The sequence below is a fragment of the Canis lupus genome, chromosome 31, assembly GCF_011100685.1.
Source record: "Canis lupus familiaris isolate Mischka breed German Shepherd chromosome 31, alternate assembly UU_Cfam_GSD_1.0, whole genome shotgun sequence".
NCBI lineage: Eukaryota > Metazoa > Chordata > Mammalia > Carnivora > Canidae > Canis > Canis lupus.
The window spans coordinates 27,759,705-27,782,285 of record NC_049252.1 but is presented as its reverse complement, the minus strand read 5'-3'; the positions used below and the strand labels follow the sequence as shown (position 1 = coordinate 27,782,285).

At 48.6% G+C, this 22,581-nt stretch overlaps 1 protein-coding gene across 11 annotated transcripts in view; it reads right to left on the bottom strand.

Annotated features, from left to right (window-relative positions):
* Positions 1-21,415, bottom strand: part of EVA1C (eva-1 homolog C) — an 80,011-nt gene extending 58,596 nt beyond the window's left edge. For 2 of the 11 annotated variants that reach the window (XM_038581363.1, XM_038581361.1), the window contains exon 1: positions 19,750-19,988. In XM_038581363.1, coding sequence (XP_038437291.1) covers positions 19,750-19,963 — 214 coding nt within the window. In that variant the 5' untranslated portion in view covers positions 19,964-19,988. Of the gene's footprint in view, positions 1-19,749; positions 19,990-21,311 lie in introns of those variants that run through there. The other 9 variants (XM_038581360.1, XM_038581366.1, XM_038581365.1 and 6 more) reach the window with 8 other exon arrangements.
* Positions 21,416-22,581: the final 1,166 nt, after the last annotated feature.

Here is a 22,581-nt window from a genome sequence, read left to right as displayed (position 1 = left end):
TGATCCTCACACCAGCTCTCCGAGATGCCAGGAGAAGTCTTTCACTCCGGCTGCACCGAAGGTGGCACAGCTCCCTGATGATGGGGCCAGAACAAGGTCCCCCTCCAACTCTGAGCCCAGAGTCTCTTCTCTGGGCTCAAAGGGCTCCTCACTAACCCTGAATCCACGGCTCTGAATGACAGAAGAACTGCTCACCTCTTCTACCTCTACACTTAGTTATAATATTACGCTTAATGCTTAAGCACAGGGGGTGTTTAAAACAGTGGGACAGAGAAGGGGCAATAAAACCAGCATTTAAAACACACCCAAGGGGCCAAGAGGTCTTCCAAGTGGGAGGTGACACCGGGAGAAAGAGCGGGAGCCCACCAAGTGAAAATAAGCCTCGGGCATCAGGGACAACAGATGTGCCTGTGTAGACATTCAGCCCAGCTGGCCAGGGAGAGGGTATGAGGTCAGGGGCAAAGGCTGGAGAAGTATGCAGTGCCTAGCTAACGAGTCTGAATTTCCACCTAAAGAAATTCAGATAGGAGCTACTTCAGGCTTGGGGACAGGATGGGGACTGGGGGGGAAGCAGATACTCAAGAGATGCGGCCACGAAGAAGGCCCCAGAAAGGAGCCTGAGAGGGAGAACCACGGAAGGAAGGGCCAGGCGGGGAAGTAGGCGGACAGGCAGTGGCGGATGTTCCAGGGTTGACCAAAGTGGGGCTCGAGTAGCCGTGAGCAAAGCGCCCAGTCCCTCCCTGCCTCGGGGGGTCGTCTATACCGTGAGGACAGTGACAGCACCGCATATGGGAAGTGCTCACTTTTATTTTTTTTTTAAGATTTTATTTATTTATTTATTCATGAGATACACACAGAGAGAGAGAGGCAGAGACACAGGCAGAGGGAAGAGCAGGCCCCATGCAGGGAGTCCGATGTGGGACTCGATCCCGGGTCTCCAGGATCACACCCCGGGCTGAAGGCGGCGCTAAACCGCTGAGCCACTGGGGCTGCCCAAGTGCTCGCTCCCCGATGCTCTGCTGCATTAATTCCTGCGGCGCTGTATCTCAGCACCACAAACTGGGTGACTCTCCACAATAGAAATGGGCCCTTACACAGTTCTGGGGGCTGAAAGGCAGGGATCAAGGGGTCCACAGGGCACACTCCCTCTGAAGGTTCTGGAAAGGACCTGTTCCAGGCCCATCTCCCACATCTGGTGGTTCTTTGGCTTGGGGAGCATCACCGTAACCTTCACATAATATACTCCCTGTGCATCCCAATCTCCTCCTTTGAAGGACTCCGGTCGTACTGGATTGGGGGCCACCCCGATAACCTTGTCTCAACTCTATTACTTCTATAAAGGTGCTCTCTATGAGGGAGGTCCCATTCTGGGGTAGCAGGGGTGAGGACTCCAACATACCTTCCCGGTGGCAGGGTGGGGACAGTGAGTGGACACAATTCCACCCATACCTGCTCTGCCCAGAGTCAACTCTCTATAAACCTACTTCTTTAGGGGATCCCTGGGTGGCTCAGTGGTTTAGTGCCGCCTTCAGCCCAGGGCATGATCCTGGAGACCTGGGATCGAGTCCCACATTGGGCTCCCTGCAAGGAGCCTGCTTCTCCCTCTGCCTGTGTCTCTGCCTCTCTGTCTCTGTGTCTCTCATGAATAAATAAATAAAATCTTTTTTAAAAAAACACTGCTTCTTTAGTAGCATTACCTCCATTAGTTCTTGTTTTGTGCAAAGGTATGAGGAAGAGACCAACGAGGGGCAGCTGGAGTTTTGGGAACCACACGTGTTGTGGCCATGATCTCCGTGACAACATGACGTCTGTCGAGCAGCCCTCAGCTGCCCAGGTGAAGGTAAATATGTGAAGCAAGGAAGAGGAACAAAGAAAAAGGAATGATGCATTCTGATAATGAGCCAAAGACAACCCTGGGCAAAAAGACGATGAAATCAAGCAAGGAGGGAAGGCCACTCATTGCCCTGTCTTTCCCACGGCTGCCCAGGAGCCCATGGGGGGACTGGGACATAGAGGACAAAAATGAACACCATCCCCTTCTCAACTTCAGCCAATGCACTGTTCCCTAAATGTGCACAAAAGGGAAAGCAGACTTCAATCATTTATTAAAATAAATCATAGGGGGACGCCTGGGTGGCTCAGTGGTTGAGCATCTGCCTTTGGCTCAGGGTGTGATCCCAGGGTCCTGCGATCGAGTTCCGCATCAGGCTCCCTGCAGGGAGCCTGCTTCTCTCTCTGCCTATGTCTCTGCCTCTCTCTCTGTGTCTCTCATGAATAAATAAATAAAATCTTTTAAAAATAAAAATAAGTTTAGTCTGCAGAGTAAAAAGTCTTCCGAGCCAGCAGCAAAAGGGGACAACTTCCACTAACTGAAGTTCGTTCGTTCGTTTGTTTGTTTATTATTGGAGTTCAATTTGCCAACATATAGCATAACACCCAGTGCTCATCCCGTCCAGTGCCCCCCTCAGCGCCCGTCACCCAGTCACCCCAACACCCCATCCGCCTCCCCTTCCACTACCCCTTCTTCGTTTCCCAGAGTTAGGAGTCTCTCATGGTCTGTCACCCTCTCTGATACTTCCCACTTATTTTCTCTCCTTTCCTGTTTATTCCCTTTCACTATTTTTTATATTCCCCAAATGAATGAGACCATATAATGTTTGTCCTTCTCCGACTGACTTATTTCACTCAGCATAATACCCTCCAGTTCCATCCACGTCGAAGCAAATGGTGGGTATTTGTCGTTTCTAATGGCTGAGTAATATTCTATTGTATATAGAGACCACAGCTTCTTTATCCATTCATCTGTCAGTGGACACCGAGGCTCCTTCCACAGTTTGGCTATTGTGGCCATTGCTGCTATAAACACTGGGGTGCAGGTGTCTCAGTTTTTCACTGCATCTGTATCTTTGGGGTAAATCCCCAGCAGTGCAATTGTTGGGCCGTAGGGCAGATCCATTTTTAACTCTTTGAGGAACCTCCACACAGTTTTCCAGAGTGGCTGTAATAGGGAATCCAGAAATGGCCCCTCCAATCTATGGTCAACTAATATTCGACAAAGCAGGGAAGACTATCCACTGGAAAAAGAACAGTCTCTTCAATAAATGGTGCTGGGAAAATTGGACAGCCACGTGCAGAAGAATGAAACTAGACCATTCTCTTACACCAGACACAAAGATAAACTCAAAATGGATGAAAGATACACATATGAGACAAGAATCCATCAAAATCCTAGAGGAGAACCCAGGCAACACCCTTTCTGAACTTGGCCACGCAACTTCTTGCAAGATACATCCATGAAGGCAAGGGAAACAAAAGCAAAAATGAATTACTGGGACTTCATTAAGATAAAAAGCTTCTGCACAGCAAAAGAAACAGTCAACAAAACTAAAAGACAACCTACAGAATGGGAGAAGAGATTTGCAAAACGGTAAGAATCGCATCTGACCTGGAGATAAGTAACAGGTAGTAAACAGGGTGAGTCACGGGAAGTGTCAAGCTGGGTATCACCCTAACAGCAGGTATTTCTGGGGCTTAATCTGGAAGCCACTGGCTCCAGCGGAAAAGACAGATGGAGCCGGAGGCGAGTCAAAGCTTAGAAAGCGAGCGAGCGGCTCTGATGTAGGCGGAGGGTAGAGAAGGGACTCGTGGAAGTCATCGGTAGGACAGCAAGGTGGCCTCTCGGCAAAGCCAGGGACAAGCAGTCTCCCGTCCGTGCCTCTCTCCCTAATCCAGACCCCACCCCCGCCCCATGCTCTCCTGCCACTTGGTCCCAATGCCAGGAGCAACCCTGGCACTGCCTTCTGCAGAGCGGTTCCCCTTAGCAAGGCTCCGGGGCCCAGGCCCTTTCCCTCTGCCCCCTCCCCTGCTCTAAGACCTGCCTGTCCTGAGCTGAAGACCCTCACAGCCTTGCCAGAGCGTATCTAAAAGGCCAACTAAAAGGATCAATGAGCCCTGGGGAGCAGGGCTGGCGCTGGCACCTGTCATCTGCAAGAGGGCCACGCCCCCTTCCCCATCATCGAAGCGTGACATCGAAGTGACATCGCTTTCCTCCCCACGGGACGCCCTGAGAGCACAAGGTCACCACGGTGACCATCCCGCACAAATGCACGAGCATGTAACCAAGAAGAAACAGGAGACAGATCCCAACTCAGGGACATCCTATAACAGCGACCGTCTTGTAATCCTCGCAAAGGCCAACATCGGGAAAGGTAACGGTTGAGAGACTGTTCCAGGTCACAAGGACCCTAAAGAGACAGGAGAGCTGAAAAGCGCGCTGAGCTGGGATTTCCTTTTGCTCTCACCTACGTTATAGGGACGACCGGTGAAACCTGAACAAGGTGTGCAGATCCGAAAACCGGAGTGCAGGGGGTTCGTTTCCTGATTTCGATCACTGTTCTCCGTTAGGCAGGTTCCCATTCTTGAGGAACACACAGAAGGCTTTAGGGGCAAAGGGCATCTTGCCTGTGCTTTGCCAGGAATAAAGCACATGTGATAAAATGGTAACATTTGGGGAATCTGAGGGAAGGGCGTAAAGGAAAGCTGTGCACTATTCTTGCACCTTGTCTGTGTCTGGATAAAGCATAATAAGTATTTAACATGTAATAAACAGAGAGATGGATTAAAAAGTGGGCAGCACTTTCTCAACCTCGGTTGCCCATCAGAGTCACCTCAGGAGATTTAAAAATACCGATGCCTGGGACACCTGGGTGGCTCAGTGGTTAAGCATCTGCCTTTGGCTCAGGGCGTGATCCCGGGGTCCTGGGATCGAGTCCTGCATCAGGGTCCCTGCAGGGAGCCTGCTTCTCCCTCTGCCTGTGTCTCTGCTCTGTGTCTTGCATGAATAAAAAAATAAAAAAAAAAAAAACCTGATGCCTAGGTTCCAGCTGACAGATACACATTCACTTAGCTCCAGACATTAGTACCTTGAGAAGCGCCCCCAAACAGTGACAAGCAGCCTGTGGTCTTGTCAGGGGAGCAGGGAGCTCTGAGCTGGGGTCTTTCTGAGCCCTCTCAGCTCTGCTTCCTGTGAGAGCTGATCCTGAGAGCAAACACAGTAACTCAAAACCGGAGCAAGGTCCTGGGTCCTATCTTGGTCCTGCCACTAATAAGCTGGGAAACGTCCTGGCCAGTCCCTTCCTGGTGCCCGACCTGGGTTCTCTCCCCTCTGGATGAGACTGACCAACAGCTGCCTCGAGATAAAATCATTCAATAACCCTTGCCTCCCTGGGCCCCAGTACCCCGAGGTGGGTTAACACAGCCCCAAATCCTTGTGACATCCACAGGGCAGAAAAAGAATTGGGTGAGTAGGGTTGGCTGATTTCTGGTATTGCTAGCAGGTTCCATCACAGTTTGGGTGAGTCCCTGCAGGCCTCTCCCTTCATGAGAACTAAAGTCAGAGAGGGCTCTCAGGAAAGGTACTGGAGGAGGCAGGAGGACACCAGTCCTCCTCCAAGCAACGGGGAGGCAACTGGGGAGGCCAGGCTCCCGGGGGACAACCGAGCATCTGCCACTGGTCCCTACATGAGGCAGGCCTGATGGAGGCCGCGTGGGAAGAAGGTGTTAAGAAAGGCCCGAGGCTCTGCCCTGATCCCAGACCTCAGCCTCTGTGCTGCTCGGATGGTGGCCCCGGCCACACATGGCTACTGAGCACTCGAGACGTGGCCAGTCAGAACGGAGATGTGCTGCTGTGTCAAATACACACCAGACTTCCAAGTCTTTGTAAGCCAAAAAGAAATGTAAAAGTCTCATTAATGATTTTTAACATATCGGGCCCCCTGGGTGGCTCAGTCGGTTAAGCATCTGCTTTCGGCTCAGGTCATGATCTCAGGGTCCTGGGATCGAGCCCCAGGTGGGTCTGTCCAGCAGGGAGTCTGCTTCTCTTTCTCCCTCAGCCCTTCCCCCCACTTGTCCTCACTCACACTCGCTCTCTCACTCTCTCTCAGATAAATAAAAATCCTTAGAAAAAGCTTTTTTGATATCTTTACTAATGTTGAAAAGATGACACTTTTGATACTTCGGGTTAAATAAAATTTGCTATGGAAATTCATGTCACCACTTTCTCTTATTTTTTCCAACGTGGCTACTAGAATATTTAGTATTACATGTGCGCATTGCATCATATTTGTCTCGCACAGCTCTGTTCTGAAGTCTACACATTGCCCTTTATGACTTATTGCCCTGGTTGAATCGTATGACAGGCCAGTGGATGAAGGGGTTAGGATGTAATAGCATCAGGCCTGGACCCCAAAAGCCCAGCAGTGAGAACCGCTTAAAACTTTCCCCTATGGTTCTTGAGCTTCTGTGATTCCAGCAAATTCACTCTTCCCCACAGCCCACTGAAGGGCAGATATGGTCAGATAATGTCCATTCTTTGAAGCTTGCAAGAACAACAAATTGATAATTATATTAATTTATAATCTAATACTCAGCACTGCCATTTTAACCCAATCTGTGAGACTGAGCCACAAACATTCGGTGCTTTTTTTTTTTTTTTTAACATTTGGCATTATGTTTTTTAAGATTTTATTTATTTATGAGAGACACATAGAGAGAGGCAGAGACATAGGCAGAGGGAGAGGCAGAGACATAGGCAGAGGGAGAAGATCGATGCGGGACTCGATCCTGAGACCCTGGGGTCACGACCTGAGCCAAAAGCAGATGCTCAACTACTGAGTCACCCAGGGGTCCCAACATTTGACATTCTTAAAGTAAAGCTTTCAATTAATATATCAGACCTTATATACTCCACCTAATACTTTATCATCCCACAGAAAGAGAAGATGTGGGTGATAAAGATAAATGGTGCAGAGAGACTCAAGTCTACATTCCAGAAGGTTCCACAAGATTCCAGGGAAGTCTTCCCTTTGGGTTTTGTTTGCATGTCACTGTCCGACTGCCTTCTAAGGATAAGAGTCCTTTAGCTTCTGTGTGCATGTGTTTTAGCTACACAGACAGCACTAATTAATTAAGACATTCCCTCTGGTCAAGTCTTCCTCACACTAACAGGCCTGAGGCCATGGAGAGCTGAGGTAGGTTTATCTGTGTTCTGTTTCCAGAGACTGATCTTCTTTTCCATGGTCTGATTTTATCCTGGACTCAGCCTGGTATAAGCCATGTTGTGTATACAGTCTCCATGTTTGGAAAAAAAAAAAAAAAAAACAACCTTAAATTCAGGTCTTTAAGGGACTTTTCTGGAAAAAAGCAAGGAAGAAACAGAGGCTGTTTTGCTGAGGTCTGGTGGTTCTGAAAGTAGGACCCAAGTGACTCGAATGGGCACAGTCACTCCCATAACACAGATGGGTGCTTGCCAACATTGTGAGAAATTTTCTTGCCTCAGAAACTTAAGAACCTATTCATAGTTTGGTTGAATCTAGGGGTTGAATGTGATGCTTTAGTTCTTTTTTTGTTTGTTTGTTTTTGTTATTGTTGTCATTGTTGTTTTACGCATAGTATATGATCTCTATGGCCAAGAGAAGCAGAGACAGGACGGAACATGCACTCTATGTTAAAATATATACATGACAAAAAAAATCACTGTTCACTGTTTAACATCCTGCAAAGGAAACAACTAGGAAAGAACGTTTTCATAATACAGTTTTCCTGCTTATTTGTATAATATCAATACCCAGAAGTAGATATCGAATGCGTGAGGCCTTTGGGAAAATCAATAATGTCTCTAGACCTGCATTTTAAAAATTGTATTAAAAAAAAAAAAAAGGATTGGCGTAACTGGGTAATGGGCACTGAGAAGGGCACTTGATGGGATGAGCACTGGGTGTTATACTCTATGTTGACAAGTAGAATTTAAATTAAAAAATGTAACAAAAAAAAAAGAAAAGTAAGATCTTGCAAGAGGATACTCTGAAAAAATACATATATGCACATAGATGGATAGTTAAAATCTTTTATATATATATAGGTACGTGCAGGTGCATTTATGTAGATAGAAACACAAATATGTTTTTGCTTCATTGCAGGGATCCATACCCATTTTAAAAACATATTAGTCTTTGCTTATGAACGTGATGCCTTTTCACAAAAGGAGTGTCAAGGGAAGGTGCTCTGATTTCTTATATGAACTGATTCTTGAAAACTCAAGTTCTATCACACCAGATGGGCAAGAATGAGAAAAGGAGCAAAGTCCTCCCGTCCGACAGCATTCTTACATCACCCACTTTAAAATTAAATCTGAAACAGAGTTCTGACAGGCCTGCTATTTTCTTCAGTGCCAACAGCCACACAATAGACCTTTTTTTTTTTTTTTTTTTTTTTTTTTTTGGACAAAGCTCTTAAAATGCTTGGAGATTCAGATGTACTGAGTCACAAAGCTATACAAATACTGCACACCCATTCCTGCCGGTGCCCTGTTCACTCTTTTGGAAACTATACCATATTTTGTCTGTGTTTGGCAGAAGGAAAGAAATATTTTCACTAGCGTTCCAACCTGCCTGGAAAGGGGGGGTGACTGCAGAGGGTCAGATCTGAAAGTAGGTGGCTGCCCTTTGATCTGATGACCTCTGAGCAGGGGTTGCAGTCATCCTTTCAGAGGGATCTGTTGGTTTTCCTTCTACTCAGTGTGGGCGCTGCAATGGTGCTCCACCCCATGACCACATAGACTACAGGTGCACCCTAATAAGGGTGTAACATTCAGCACAGGGGTGAATAGGTGAATAACTTTGCTCTAAAATAACACTATTTGGGACACCTGGGTGACTCAGTGGTTGAGCATCTGCCTTTGGCTCAGGTTGTGATCCTGGGATCCCAGGATCCTAGGATCGAGTCCCTCATCGGGCTCCGCGCAGGGAGCCTGCCTCTCCCTCTGCCTATGTCTCTGCCTCTCTGTGTGTCTCTCAAGAATAAATAAATAAAATCCTTAAAGAATAAAAATAAAATAACCATTCACCCAATTAGTGCTCTTAGAAACATCCTGGAACATCAGAACACATTATAACAGGCAGCTCAGAGAGGCGGACACAACGTTTTACAGACACATCCGTGGGTATAACTGTGCCAGGGGCCATCTGAACAGGGATGTGCAGAGCTGGGTAGAAAGGGGGTAGGGGTGGTAGACAGAGGGTGCAGGACAGAGGCGGAAAGTAGGATGAGGCAATGGGAGGTGCTGAGCAAAGGCTGATCCACACACAGTTTTCACAACTTTCACACTCTTAAAAATTCAAATCAAATTGCCCCCTCACATGATTGCTTCACTGAGTTGTGAAATAAGTGAGAGGTGTTGCCAATGCATCCTCACACTGGGAGTGAGCAACTGGCGTCAAGTCTGAACATCTCTCCCAAGTGATATTTAGTTTGATGGTAATGATGGCGAATGTGGAAGTTTCGAATCAGGAGGATAAAAGGGCCGGAGGCACAAGCAAGTTCCATAGGGGAAAGCAGTGGGATGGGGAGTCATGGGGTGTGAGAGGGTGTCGAAGCACCACAGTGGTTGGATCTCTATTTCCTCAGTTTTAAAGAGCTGGGCACCTGTAGGTGGCTGCAGAAGGCAAGTTGGCCTTGAAGAGTGCCAAGGAGCTCTAGGTTTTCCAGACTCATCTTTGGTTATTATAAATTTTCCCCACCCTCTTCAGATGTAGAAAATAAATCGGGGACATGCCAGTTGGTCTAGCCCTGCGTTCCTCAAGCCCAGCGTGAAGATGGGCTCATTCCTTGTAGTGGGGGCTGTGGGCTGTCTGTGCATCGTAGGAGGTTTAGAAGCATCCCTGGCTCCCGCTCACTAGACACCAGCAGCACCGCTAGTGTGACAAATAAAATTACCTCCAGACATGTAGGAGGTTCAGAAGCATCCCTGGCTCCTACTACCTAGACGCCAGCAGCACGGCTAGTTGTGACAAACAAAATTACTTCCAGACGTTGCCAAATATTTCTGGGAGTGGGGGACGAAACCTCCCTGGATTGAGAACCTAGAGTTTTCACCAGATAAAGATAGCCATCTACTCTAAGGATCAGATGGAATTTTGGGTCAAGGTTGACAACACCGAACAACATGCCTGGACCAACCAGAGATAAACACAGAAGCCTGAGATGAAAGCAGGCCTTTTGCCTCAAAGCACTGACTTAAAGCTTTAGGGAATCATAGAGAGGGGCTGCCTGGCTAGCTCGGTTGGTTAAGCATCTGACTCTTTATTTCGGCTCGGGTCATGATCGCAGGGTCCCCAGAAGCAGCCTGGCATCAGGATCCACACAGGGCGGGGAACCTGCTTAAGATCTCTGTCTTCCTCTCCCTCTGCCCCTCTACCCTGCCCTGTTCATGCACGGGCTATGTAGATAAATAAATAGATAGATGATAGATAGATAGATAGATAGATAGATAGATAGATAGATAGATAGATAGATTTCTGGAGAAAAAAAATCCAGGGATATCTAGGTTTAAAAAAAAAAAAAAGGTAAATCAGAAGAGAGGGACCTTCACAGTTGAACTCCAGTGGTTAAAGAGGCAGAACAGACAAGACCTCAAGACCTGCTCAGTGGAATCCTCCACAGCCTGCCGTGACCACGTCCACATAACGGATCTCACAGCTCTGGCCTGTCAAGACCACTTTTCACCCTAAGGCTGTGGCCGGGGCCATCTCTGCATCCTGTCTCACCTGTCCAGAAAGCATTTGGCCTTGCTAGCTCTGGAATGTGTTCAGTGGTTCAGGCCTCGGAGAATGGAGGAGGAGTTTAAAAACACCTACCCCTTCATTTCATGACAAAGTTGACAAAAAGGAAGTGTGTAAGCCTGATTTGGGGTTCAGGTACTTTTTTTTTCAGTAGAAAAGGGGCTATGAAATTGTGTGCATTCCTTAAAGCGTTACCCTCAGCAGCTGGACAAACTGGCCTTCTAGATGGGATTGGGTAGTCTTGCTTCCACCTGTCTCCCATCCAACAGCGGAGGGGGATGGAGTCTGAGAACTTCAGATGCTGCTGAACATAAAAAGAGTGCAAAATCTTCTAAGTCAAGAGAAAGAAAGGAAGAACGTGGTGGCACGGCGCTCTTCTCAGACTCTGAAACACTACTCTATAGGCTGTCACGAGTATGCATCACACTGGCCCTTGCAGACAAAAAGGGTTATTTTATCCAGATTATTCCCCCACGATGCAGGGGAAAAGGGACTCATTTGTAATCATCAAAGGAATGCTGACAGACTTGAAACGGGATTACATTCTATTATACTCATCCGAATTAAAGATTTGTTTTGGAGATCATTCTTAGGTTTCCTTCTCCTGCTCCTCCAACCCCAAATGAGGTGATTTGTATTCACGAGACATCTGAGGCAGACATGAAATCAGACAGTTTGCAAACATACATTTCAGATTCAGTGGCCTGAGTTTTGAATTTTAATGTCGCCTGGTTGTGTGTGTAGAAAACTTGGCCCTCAGGTCAAAGCTAACCCCAAACACCACTTCATTCCTTAGCTTCTTAATGCAGGAGAAATTCTATTTCAAGGGTCTGAGTGAGCAAGCGATACAGGTGTCCAGAAATGCGGGTATGAAAATGGAAAATTTATGCCTGGGCAGAGTTGTCTGGTATGTCTGTGGGCACACTGCTAAACCCTCAATTCCATGCTCTGCGGTTTGGGTATCATTTGGAGAATGTGACCTGCCAAATCTATTATTCACCCCCCCTCCCCAAGCTGCTTTGTTTGTGCATGTGCATGAAGCCACTGAGAAGGAGGCTTCCCCAGGACAGGGCTGACTCTTATAGGGTAACTGAAAGACTTGAACATTTTCCTGTTCTTTCACACAGAACTCCCGCTCTGTAGTCACCGTGGAACTGAGGGTCATCTGAGCACCTCAGACTGAAGTCCTATGGCCGTGGAAGACCTCAATCAAGTCAAAAAGCTGTCCCTTGGCTTTAGGTGTCAAAAGGACAAGATATCTTCAAGAAATCTCTCTCCAGTCAAGGAGATGGCACTCTCTAAGAAGGAAGACAGAGCAAGGAACGTAGGTAAAGTGTCATTCTCTGTACCATTTTCTTTCTTTATAACTCAGTCCTTCCTTCTAGACTCAGCATTCTTCTCCAGGAAGTATAACCTCTAGCAGTTGTTTTGGTAAGCATGTATCATGGTAAACGTGTCTTCATTTCACACTCTTTTTTTTTTTTTTAAGTCTATTTATTTTCTGTAGTAATCTCTACACTCTGTCTTGAAGATAGTTTAGCTGGGTATATAGTTCTGCTCTGACAGGATGTTCTGTTCTTTTTTCCCAGAACCTGGAAAAATATTTCTCTGGCTTCTGGCTTTCGCTGTTGTTGTTGCAAAGACTTTATGTATAACATTGTTTTCTCTCACTCTCTCTGATTGTATTTTTAAGACTGTCACTTTGGTTTTAGTATTTTATAGTTTAAATATGGATAGGTATCCATATATTTTTATTTATCTTGCTTCGGATGCTTCAATCTGAATCTTTTGTTAATTCTTGAAAACAGATTCCAAGATATTATCACTTTGAGTGTTGCCACTCCCTCATTTCCCCTATTCCCACTTTCTGGAATATGGATCTGATATATGCTGAACCTACATTCCATCCTCCATGTCTTATAGATTTTTTCCCATATTTTTCATGTCTTTACCTTTTTTGCTGCATTCTAGATAATTTCTTCAGCTTTATGTTCCAGTTCATTGCTTCTGTCTTCAGCTACATATGATCTATCCATTAAGTTTTAAATTCAATGAATATATTTTTCATCAGTATAGTAGTATTAGTAGAGACAGCAGATGTATTTTGTTCTTTTTAAAATCTTTATAGCCTTTCATTAGTCATGTTTTAGACTTGCTTTTTATTCGTTTTTCTGTTTTAGTTTCCCTCTGTTATTTATTAAGAACTCTGTTGTTTTTACTGCTGATTATTGCTCATATAATGGAGTTTTGGATTGCATGTTCATAACCAGCAGGATTTCATCAGCAGGAATCTTATGGAGCTTGTGATGATGAGGTCTCTATGTAGGGAGGATTTATGTGTGTGTGTGTGTGTGTGTGTGTGTGTGTGTGTGTGTGTTTTGCCAAGTATCTTGGGGCATAACCAACCTTGGACAATTTTGTTAGTTTCTTAGATGAGGTTTCTTGGTAAAGATCATGTGAATTTAAAACCCAGACTCTTGAAAAACCAGGCCTGTGATTACATATTCTTCAGGGAGACTAATTTTTTTCTCCAAAGCTGAGCCCAGGCTGAGACATGTTTTCTTGCCATTTTTTTTTCAAGAAGGCTGATTTGTTTCTCATCCACCTTTTTAATGACTATTTAACCCTTCCAGGTCCCAGTTTTATAGGAAGAGCTCTTTTTCTCATATATATAGTATGTAATGTCAGTTTTTATTTATTTATTTATTTGTTTGTTTATTTATTGGAAAATCTTTATTTCAACTTCTTAACTTACATTGGTCTAATAACTCATAACTTGCCTTCATGCACCTGTTAAACCCTGGTTGTAAAGACCATCAGATGGTCCTAGTGTAGCCACAGGGTCAATGCCAGCTAACTTCTCCAGTTCTTTGATCCTCTTCATATTTGTTCCCTGTTTGCATCCCTTATATTGAGTCATTCACGCATTTAAAGGATGTCTGTTATATTTTACTCAGCAGTTGTAGATGTTTTGTTGGAGAAATAATTTCAGATCACCAGTTCTACAAAATTTCCAGAAATGGATTAGTTCCTATTCTGTAATCAGTTCTTTGGGGCTATATGAGTACTATCTTTAGACAGGAGGTGGAATGGATAATAACTGTACACATATTTCCCACATATCTGGGGAAATTTGGGGTCTAGTGGATTAAGAGGTAAACAGTACAGAAATGGCATTGCTTTAAACTACTGGCAATTTGCTTTTGTATTAGAGGAGAGCTGCCTGGGTTCAAATCCCCCAAAGTTACTTCACTTCTCTTTGCATCAGTTTCTTCAATTTATTATCATAGCATCTGTTTCACAGGTGGTAAGGATTACATGAGTTAATAAACACAAAGTTGTCAGAACAGGGTCTGGCACACGGTACTTGAATGTATTTGGTACACTAATGGTATTTTCAACTCACCAACTTCTCTCACTAGTGCTAAGGCAAGTCGAGTGAAGAAGGTGTTGTTTATGCTGGACCAGAGTCTTAGATCTGCAAACATCGGGGTCAGCCAATGGGTTGCAGAATTAGGGACCCCCAGAGAGCAGGAGAGACTCAGAGAGGAGACTAGAGTCATTGGGTCACCCACCCTTCCAATACTAAAATCTTTGTGACTCCAGGATTTGTATTACTAAGGAATGCTAGATCCTTGTAGAAGGATAAAAACACACCAGCCTCATTAGAATAGTGACCTAGTATAATCAAATTTCAGAGAGCCCTCACCTCTACCTTTGAAGGTCCATTACATAGCTCGAATGACAAGAGTATGGACTTTGGAAACCAGACAATTAGTGGGTTCAAATCCTGCCTCTAAATTTTACCAGGAGACGTAGAGCTGGGGTAGGGAGCCAGATGGGGGTAGGGGTAGATAACAGGGGAGCAGTTATTCTTTCAGTGCACGTTACCTCCAAAGTGGTGCCTTTTCAAGAATGTTAAATAAGTTGACAGGGTGGCTGAGACCAATGGCCCCCAAATCCTTAAAATCATGATCCCCATCAGCAGAAACATTTTGGGAACATGCCTCCAATATATGTACATTTACCTACAAACTGTGTACCCTTCAGCTGCCAATTTTTATGTTAATTTTAAGCCAAGGGTGACTCCTTTTTTTTTTTTTTTTTTTACGATTGGAAAGAAACCAATATGAAAGAACAAAAGTTCTAACATCTTCCTTCTACATCCGCTGGATCGCCTCGTGTGTGCCCTCACTTTGGATGAACTGAGTCGAAGAGATACTGAAGGCAGAATGGGGCAAGGTTCTCATCTGGAAAGTGAGGCTAATATTTACTTTGTAGGGCTGCTATGAGGAGGAAATCAGATAACACAGTGCTCAATTAACTTTTACTCCCTACCTTTCTGTCCCTTGCCCGAAACTGCTGCTAGGCTGCCCTTTCCAATAAAGCGCCTGGGAGAGTAGAGCCATCAATAATGGAGCCACTTGCTGGCCCAGACTCCTCTTCTCTGCTACAGAACGAGCCAGCAGACCACGTTTCAAATGTAGTTACTTCCCATGGAAACAGACTGGCAGTTTCAGACGCCTCTCTTCATCTCTCTTCTGTGACAGCTGGACAACTCTTTCAGACATTCAGGTTGTGTTCCTTTGGTTATGAGCTGGCTTTTCATCCCATAAGATTTGTGAAAGTAAAGACAATCCCTGGATCAAAGGATGATGTGACTAAGGCAAAAGAAAATGCAGAACTCTGCGTGCAGGCGCTGGGATGCAGAGATCCACTGATGGCTGGGAAAATACAGTCCCAATCTCCCTGGTGGGGAGTCCTGGAGGAGGGGTGAGGGACCACCCAGCCAGGCCCGGGCACCCCTGAGCGAACTGATGCTTGCAGGAGGTAGCCCTGCCCTCTGAACACCAGAACAGTGGTTCTCAACTCGGGCTGTACTAGAGTCGCCTGGCAGCTTTCAAAATGAGACCAGTATCTGGCCCACCCCAGACCAGTTAAGCAAGGAGCCCTGGAGCGCTGCTTGAGCATCCCCACATTTGTTCAGACTGAAGTGATTCTCCTATGCCACCAGGGTGGAGATCCACCGCTTATCTGAGCAGAACAGGAAGGTTTGCTCTCTCCTAAATGGACACCTGCATCCCCTCCTGAGGCCTCAAGATCAATTGACTTACCCTTTTTCTTCATTCTGAGATTTTTGGCCAGTGAAATAAGGAGCTAGGGTTGGGTTTATTTGCTGGGCTGCAAATGATCTGGTAACAAGCATTACTTCGTGTTGGCTTGGGCTACTTGGCAGGGAGCAAGACATCAGCTCAGAGAACTCCTTCCATCTTTGAGATCTGGGGACAGCTTGATGCAAGGAGACTTTAAAGGCTGCCCCACTCTCCTTGTGTTTTTTTTCTCCCTTTCCTTTTGCTACATGCCCTAGGGTGAAACCAAACGTGTGGACATATGCTCATGCCTTCTTTGTCAAAAGTCCAGAGTTTTCTAGGCCTCCATGTGGGAACTAGAATGATTTTGTACCCCTTCCTTCCCTCTGTCTCTCCCCATTCCTCTCAATGAGCCCATCAATCATTCTGAACTTTTTGAGAAGAGAGAAAGGGGGAATGCAGGGAGACAAGAGAAGATGCTGCTGGCCTTCAGCAGAGAGACAAGGAAAGACAAATCACCAAAAAACCAAAAAAAAAAAAAAAAATGTAAAACAAAACAACAAAAAAGAGACCTGAGGGACATGACAAAATAAGTTTGAGAGACACGCTGAAACATCACATCTTTAAAGCAGGACAGGGGTGCCTGGGTGGCTCAGCTGGTTGAGCATCTACCTTCAGCTCAGGTCATGATCTCCAGGTCCTGGGATCAAGCCCCATGTCAGGCTCCTGGCTCAGCTGGGAGCCTGCTTCTCCCTCTGCCTCTGCCTCTCCCCCTGCTCATGCTCGTTTGCTCTCTGTTATCTGTTTTCTTAAATGAATAAATTTAAAATCTTTTAAAAAATTAAATAAAAATTAAAAAGAAATAAAGCAGGACAAAATATAGAGGATCTTTTGCTTTTTATGGCTGGAACCCAAGAAGGCACCCCTCCCTCCTCTCAGCACTCATCCCTGCCTTGTTCTTTGAACAAAGATGATGCTGACATTACACTTCTGTTTGGGAAAAAAGAAAAAAACAAAAAAATCAATGATCAATTTGGACCTCTTAGGCCAAATCCCCAATGTGGGAATGCAGTCAAAAAAACAACTCCATCCCAGAGAGGGAAATGGATGAAAGCCGAGTGTATCTGAGTATGGGATTAAGGATCACAGGCACTAGTTTTGCATGAACTGCTCTTGTCTTCCTGGGATATGTTTTTTAACGCAGTGATGACAGCCTTCCAGTGGCCGCTGGCAGCATCTCAATATCTTCAGGGATGAGAGGGAAGGGGGTATTTGGGAAGCCTTTTTCCCAGCAGGCTTGGAGGTGATTAGCACAAGTCACGAGCACGGAGGGGGAGGAGGAGGCCACGATGTAGCCCCTGGCTTATTAAGAGTGAGATCCGATGCTGGAATCCCCGGGCAAAAAAAAAATCAATGACCCAGGAAAACTATACCAGCTGACAGCCCCAGGAAAAGGCTCGAGGAAGAGCTGCAAAGAAGAGAAAGGCTTAAGTAACTTTCCAAAACTCTGCACTGTTAATCTCCTGGGAAGCCCTATACTGTACACACAATGGCCGGGACCCCTGACATTCTGGTACTTTCTCTCATGCGGAAACACCATCCTTCCTCCATCCCGTTCGTCCCAGGGCAAAGGGCTCCCAAGTTCCCTCCACCCTCCCTCAGCTTCAGTTTTTGATGTTTCCCTTGTTTAGAAAAACAAGCAAGTATCTGTACTGTGGAAGGCTGGGCTATTCTTACAAGGCTCTGTGGGGAGGCAGGGGGCACTGTCTCCTTACAGACCTCTGGTTTCTAATCCCTCCAAGTTCCTAAAAAAAAAAAAAAGACCAGGAGCACCTGCCTCTTGGAAAGCAAGCATCAGGTTTTGAGGTCCTGGGGTGGGGGTGGGGGGCGGTTAGAATTACGTGATCAAGATCCACTGCTTTGGCTAAAGCATTCCACCAACCTTCAGACAGTCATCTGCATATCACACAGGGGGTCCCCAAAGGTTTCAAGCCAAATTGATCAACATCGAAAGACTCCATCCTTCTCTCTGAGCCTTCTCTCACACTACCCCAATGCCACACAACATGGCATTTAGGTTTAAACTTGAACGCGTCTGTGCTTTGGGAGGATGTAATTTTTTTTTCTTTCCTTCTTCCTGAAAGGCTCCTTGACACTTTCCCTAGTCCTCAGATCCTTAAAGAGCAAGGCTGATCAGCGTTAAAAATGGGGGCTGCTTGTGGATAGATCTGGCCATATCACCACCTACCGCTGGCTCAGGGAGTTTTCAACCTTGGAATTCAGGTTCACACCGAAAGCACCGAAGTAATAAAAGCACCGAAGTAATATTTTTATCATTTGTGTCATTTAGAAGTACATGTATCCAAATATCCCTTTCCTTCCCCCCCCCCAGATACAGCATCCCTGTTGGAGAGCTCCAGCACCCCCTCTCTTATGGTTGCTACATACAGACAATTCCAAACCTGGGTGGTAACCTACAGACTGTCCCCAAGTACTGCACGGGCTTCACTAAAGAAACAAACCCCAAGTGTCTATAATCTGGGAAAACAATCTAATGGTCACACTGCAATTTACCTAAAGCAATATTTGTTCAGTTGCAGTGATGTCACCAAAAAAAAAGGGGCTTGTCAGCTTTGCAAAGAAGACTCTTTGCAATATTCAGAGCTAGACGGTGGCTGATTCAGAAGGGCTCACCGTCGCTGAAATCAGCAAACACAGAACTTTTCTAGCAGCCAAGAAAGTTCTATTTAAAAAAAAAAAAAAAAAAGTCAATAGCACTTGAAAAGCATTTCCCCAGCACATTTACCACAGCATTCTGACCCTGTGGTGCTCGATTTTAAGGACCACGGTTTGCTTGCCAAATAGGCATATCTTGGCTTCCTTTGAGAGGTAGAAACACTGCCTTGATATTAAATATTCAAAGCAAAGAACCTCTGACCTAAGGGTTCTCAGCTAACAATGACATTCTCTGTAAGTAAACTAGAAACCCAACTCAGCTTCTGGTTTGCCAGTGTTCTCTGCCATGTACTAGTCTATTGCACAGCGGGGTGAGCAGTGACTCCATTTACCATGATTAGATTGCAAAAGACCCTGCAGGCAAAAGCCTGGACTTGGCAGTAGATCCCCGGAGGAGGGGGAGAGTGGGGTTCCGAGCCGCCTCCTGGGCCCCGGGCAGGGGCTGGGAAAGGGTGAGGGCCTCCGGCTTCACCGGAGGGAGACCCAGGTCTGTTACAACTGCGAGGACTTTGCTACTCTTTGCAAAGCGCAGCGGTAATACAAGCATGCGGCTCCTGTAGCCCCATCATCAACCCAGAAACTTCTCTCACTTGGTGGAGCCACACCGGCAACCCCAGAGCTGAGATCCGCTGCGTGGGAGAGCGTGGCTGGGGGAGTCTCCCCAAAAGAAAAGCCTCACGGTTTACTGGGAGGAGGAACGTCCTGGTTTTTTGTAAAGGAGACTGGGACTGGCGGGGGTTGGGGGCGCTGGTACCTTTTGGAGGTAAAGCCAAGACCCCCCTCCCCCGCACCCCCCACCCCGCCCCCAGTCTCTGATCTGTAAACTCCTGCTCCTCCGGCCCCTCCCTGCCCGCCCGCGCAGACTTCAGGTCAGACGTCCCCGGGGCCAGTCTCCTTACAAGGGCACCCAAGAGGCCGGCGGGGGCGCAGCGGGACTAAAGCGAGTGGCAAACCAAGCGCAACTCCTCGGAGCACAGCACGTGGATCGCGCAGCGCTGGGCGCGGCGCAGGCTTTGGCTCCAGGGAACACGCATCCGTCAGAGTCGGGTCCCCGCTGCCGGGGCCCGCTGCTGGGGAACCGACGAGGTAAACAGCAGGGCGAGAAACTCCAAATACGTTACCCACCCTTCGTCCTTGGGGAGAGGCGGGGAGGGGCTCCTCTGCCCTCACTGCGCGCAGCCACCTCTACGCCGAAGGCTCGCACCAGGCAAGAACCCTGGCTCTGAGCGCGCCTCGACTTCAACCCAACCCGGCCGTGCCCTCCCCCCGCCCCCCGCGCGGGCGGCTGCCCCCAGCCCAGGGCTCACCTGGGCGCGCACCGCGGCGCCGGGGGGCGCAGGGCGAGGGAGGGCGCTTCTTACCGGAGAAGTCCGTGAGCGCCGCGATCTCCTTGGAACAGACCAGGACGGTGCAGTAGAAGAGGCGCAGGAGCTGCCCGGGAGGCTCTACCTGCCGGCGGAGTCCGGGATGCTGCGCGGGCTGCGGCGCGGGCGGCGGGCGCGCGTGTCCAGGCAGAAGCATGGTGCCCGGCGCACCCCAGCGCGGGCGCGGGCCGGGGGCGCGACGGGGGTCCCTGGGCGGACGGCAGCGTCACATGGCGGGGCGAGGCGGGGACCCTGCACCTCCCGGCGCAGGCTGCGGAGCCTCTCCCCGGCGCAGGCCAGCGCCGGCTCCCCAGCAGAGGGGAGGGGGCGGAGAAGTGGGGCGGGGCGAGGAGCCCCGGGAAGGATCCGCGTAGTTTCCCCCCCACACACCCCCGAGAGGAAATCTCCGCTGCCGCCCCGCGGGAGGAAACGGGGAGGGGGGCGAAGGGAAAGTGCAGCCTTCGCGCGCGGGGCGGCTGCGGAGGCCGGTCCCTGGCGAGCTGCCCGCCGCGGAGGGCGCCCCCAACAGCGCACCGAGGGCCGCGCCACTGGAGCGCCTTCCACGCCCGGGTCCCCGCCCCGGAGACGGCCCGGCACCCCCCTCCCGCCCCCGCCCCCGCCCGGCCCGGCCCGGCCCGCGCTGGCCGCGTGCCAGCCTCGCCCTGGCCGCGGGAGGAGCGCGGCCGGTGCCCGTGACGCACTTTGCAGCCAGCGCCGCGCGCGGAGCCCAGGCGCTCCCGGGGCGGGGCCGAGGCAGGGGCCGCGGGGAGGTGGCGACCTGGAGGTGTGGGACCCCAGCGCCCACGTCCCTGCGACCCCGCGGCGCGCCTCCTCGTAGAATCACCAAGCGCGCACAGTTATCCCCATTGCACGGAGGGGGAGACTGAGGCCCCCGCGCTCTGCCCAAGCCCACGCAGCCAGGACGCGAATCAGAAAGGGTTCGAGGGGAAGCGGGGTGGGGGGAGGACCGTAGGGGGGGGGATTCAAAGCGGGTCAGACGGTTTCAGGCCACAGCCGGCCGGTTTCTTTTCTTCTTGCGCCCACTACGCTTCCTTTGCGTCCTGGTTGGTTGTCGGCTGCGCTCGCTCCGAGGATCTGACACCGGCCGGGCAGAAGTGGCACCGAGCGCTAATAATCGGGCTTTTGTTTTAAAATGGGCCACCGCATCTTTCTGAACCTCTCGATTACGCGCGGTGTGACCCAGGCCCGGCCTGCGGGCTCGGGGCTGCAGCCGACAAGTGCGTGGGAGCGCGCGGGGTACGGGAACCGGGGGGCCCCTGCGGACCCCGCGAGCGTCCCGGCCGGGCGGCGCCGGCGGCGGGGCGGAGGGCCGGGCCGGAGGGCGCTCGGCACAAAGTGTTCCCGAACACCGCGGGGAGGCTCTGCCAAGTTCTCGGCGGGCCTGACGCGGAAACGTAGATAATGAGGCCCAAGGGCGGGACCAGGCGCACTGCCCCAGCCGGCTCCCCACTGCACTGGCTTGGGGACGGGACACCCAGACTTACCTGTGGGACCCCCGTACAGGTGCGCCGCGAGGACCCAGGGGCCCGCCGGACTTGGTGCTCCAGCAGGGGCAAGCTCGGAGCTGCTGGTATTTCTGGCGCCTTCCTCCGTGTCTGTCGGTGGAGGTGGCAAAGGCTAAACCCCAGACACGATGAATTTTAAAATCCACATTAAAAATACTCAACCTCCTCCCAGCGCCTGGCTGGCTCAGTGGTTAGAGCACGCGACTCTCGGGTCTCTAGGTTGTGAGTTCAAGCCCTATGTGGGGTGTGGAGATTATTAATATATATATTTTTTTAATCTTAAAGCTAGGCCTCAACCTTCTCAATAACTTTTGGACATATTAGTGTGCGCTTTTTAGGTCTGGGAAACTGAGATTGGGAAGGTAGGTAAGGATGGCTAGCACTTAGGAGCCAGTAAGTAAGTAACGTTTGCTGAAATATCAGGCCCCTCATCCCATGTGGTTTAGGTATGAACTGGTGTGTGCTTGGGGCTGCGGGGGCTGCAGGGGCTGGGACAGGAAAGGGGCCTTGCTCCCACAGGACTGGGGGCAGTCTCTACTGTCCTGTAGTGTAGGCATAAGCTGGCTTCCACATGCCAGTGTGGGCTCCGTTGCTAACTGTGCACTCCCCTGGTTTCCTTCTCTGTAAAATCTCAGGCTTGTGACACTTTAATTAGTTGATACAGGTGACGTGGGTAGGACAGGGCCTGGAGCTGGTAAATGCTCGGTCAATATTAGTCATTATCACAGACAGGAAGACAGTGACTGGAGAATCATAAACTAAAAGGGACCGCAGAGCCAAAGTGTTGGGTAGCCGAGTGGAAGGGAGGGAGGTGTCAGGGACTTTTTAAATTAAAAAAATTTATTTTGTTGGAGTCTAGTTGACATACCATGTTTTATCAGTTTCAGGGGGACAACATAGTGATGGGACAAATCTTTATATTACAACATGCTGGGCACAATTAAGTGTAGACACCATCTGTCACCATTTGTTGTTGCAATATTATTGACTCTATTCCCTATGCTGTCCTTTTCATCTCCATGACTGATTTCTTTTATAACTGGAAGTTTGTACTTCTTAATCCTCCTCACCGACTTCTCTCATCCCCTCAGCTTCCTCCCTTCTGGCCACCACTCATTTGTGCTCTGGGTGTATGAGTCTCTTTCCAGTTTGGTGGTCTGTTCCTGTGTTTTGTTTTAAAGGTAAGATGGATAGGAAAGATGGAAGGAATTTACCAAGCAAAAACTAGCCAAAGCTAGGTGTTTGGGAG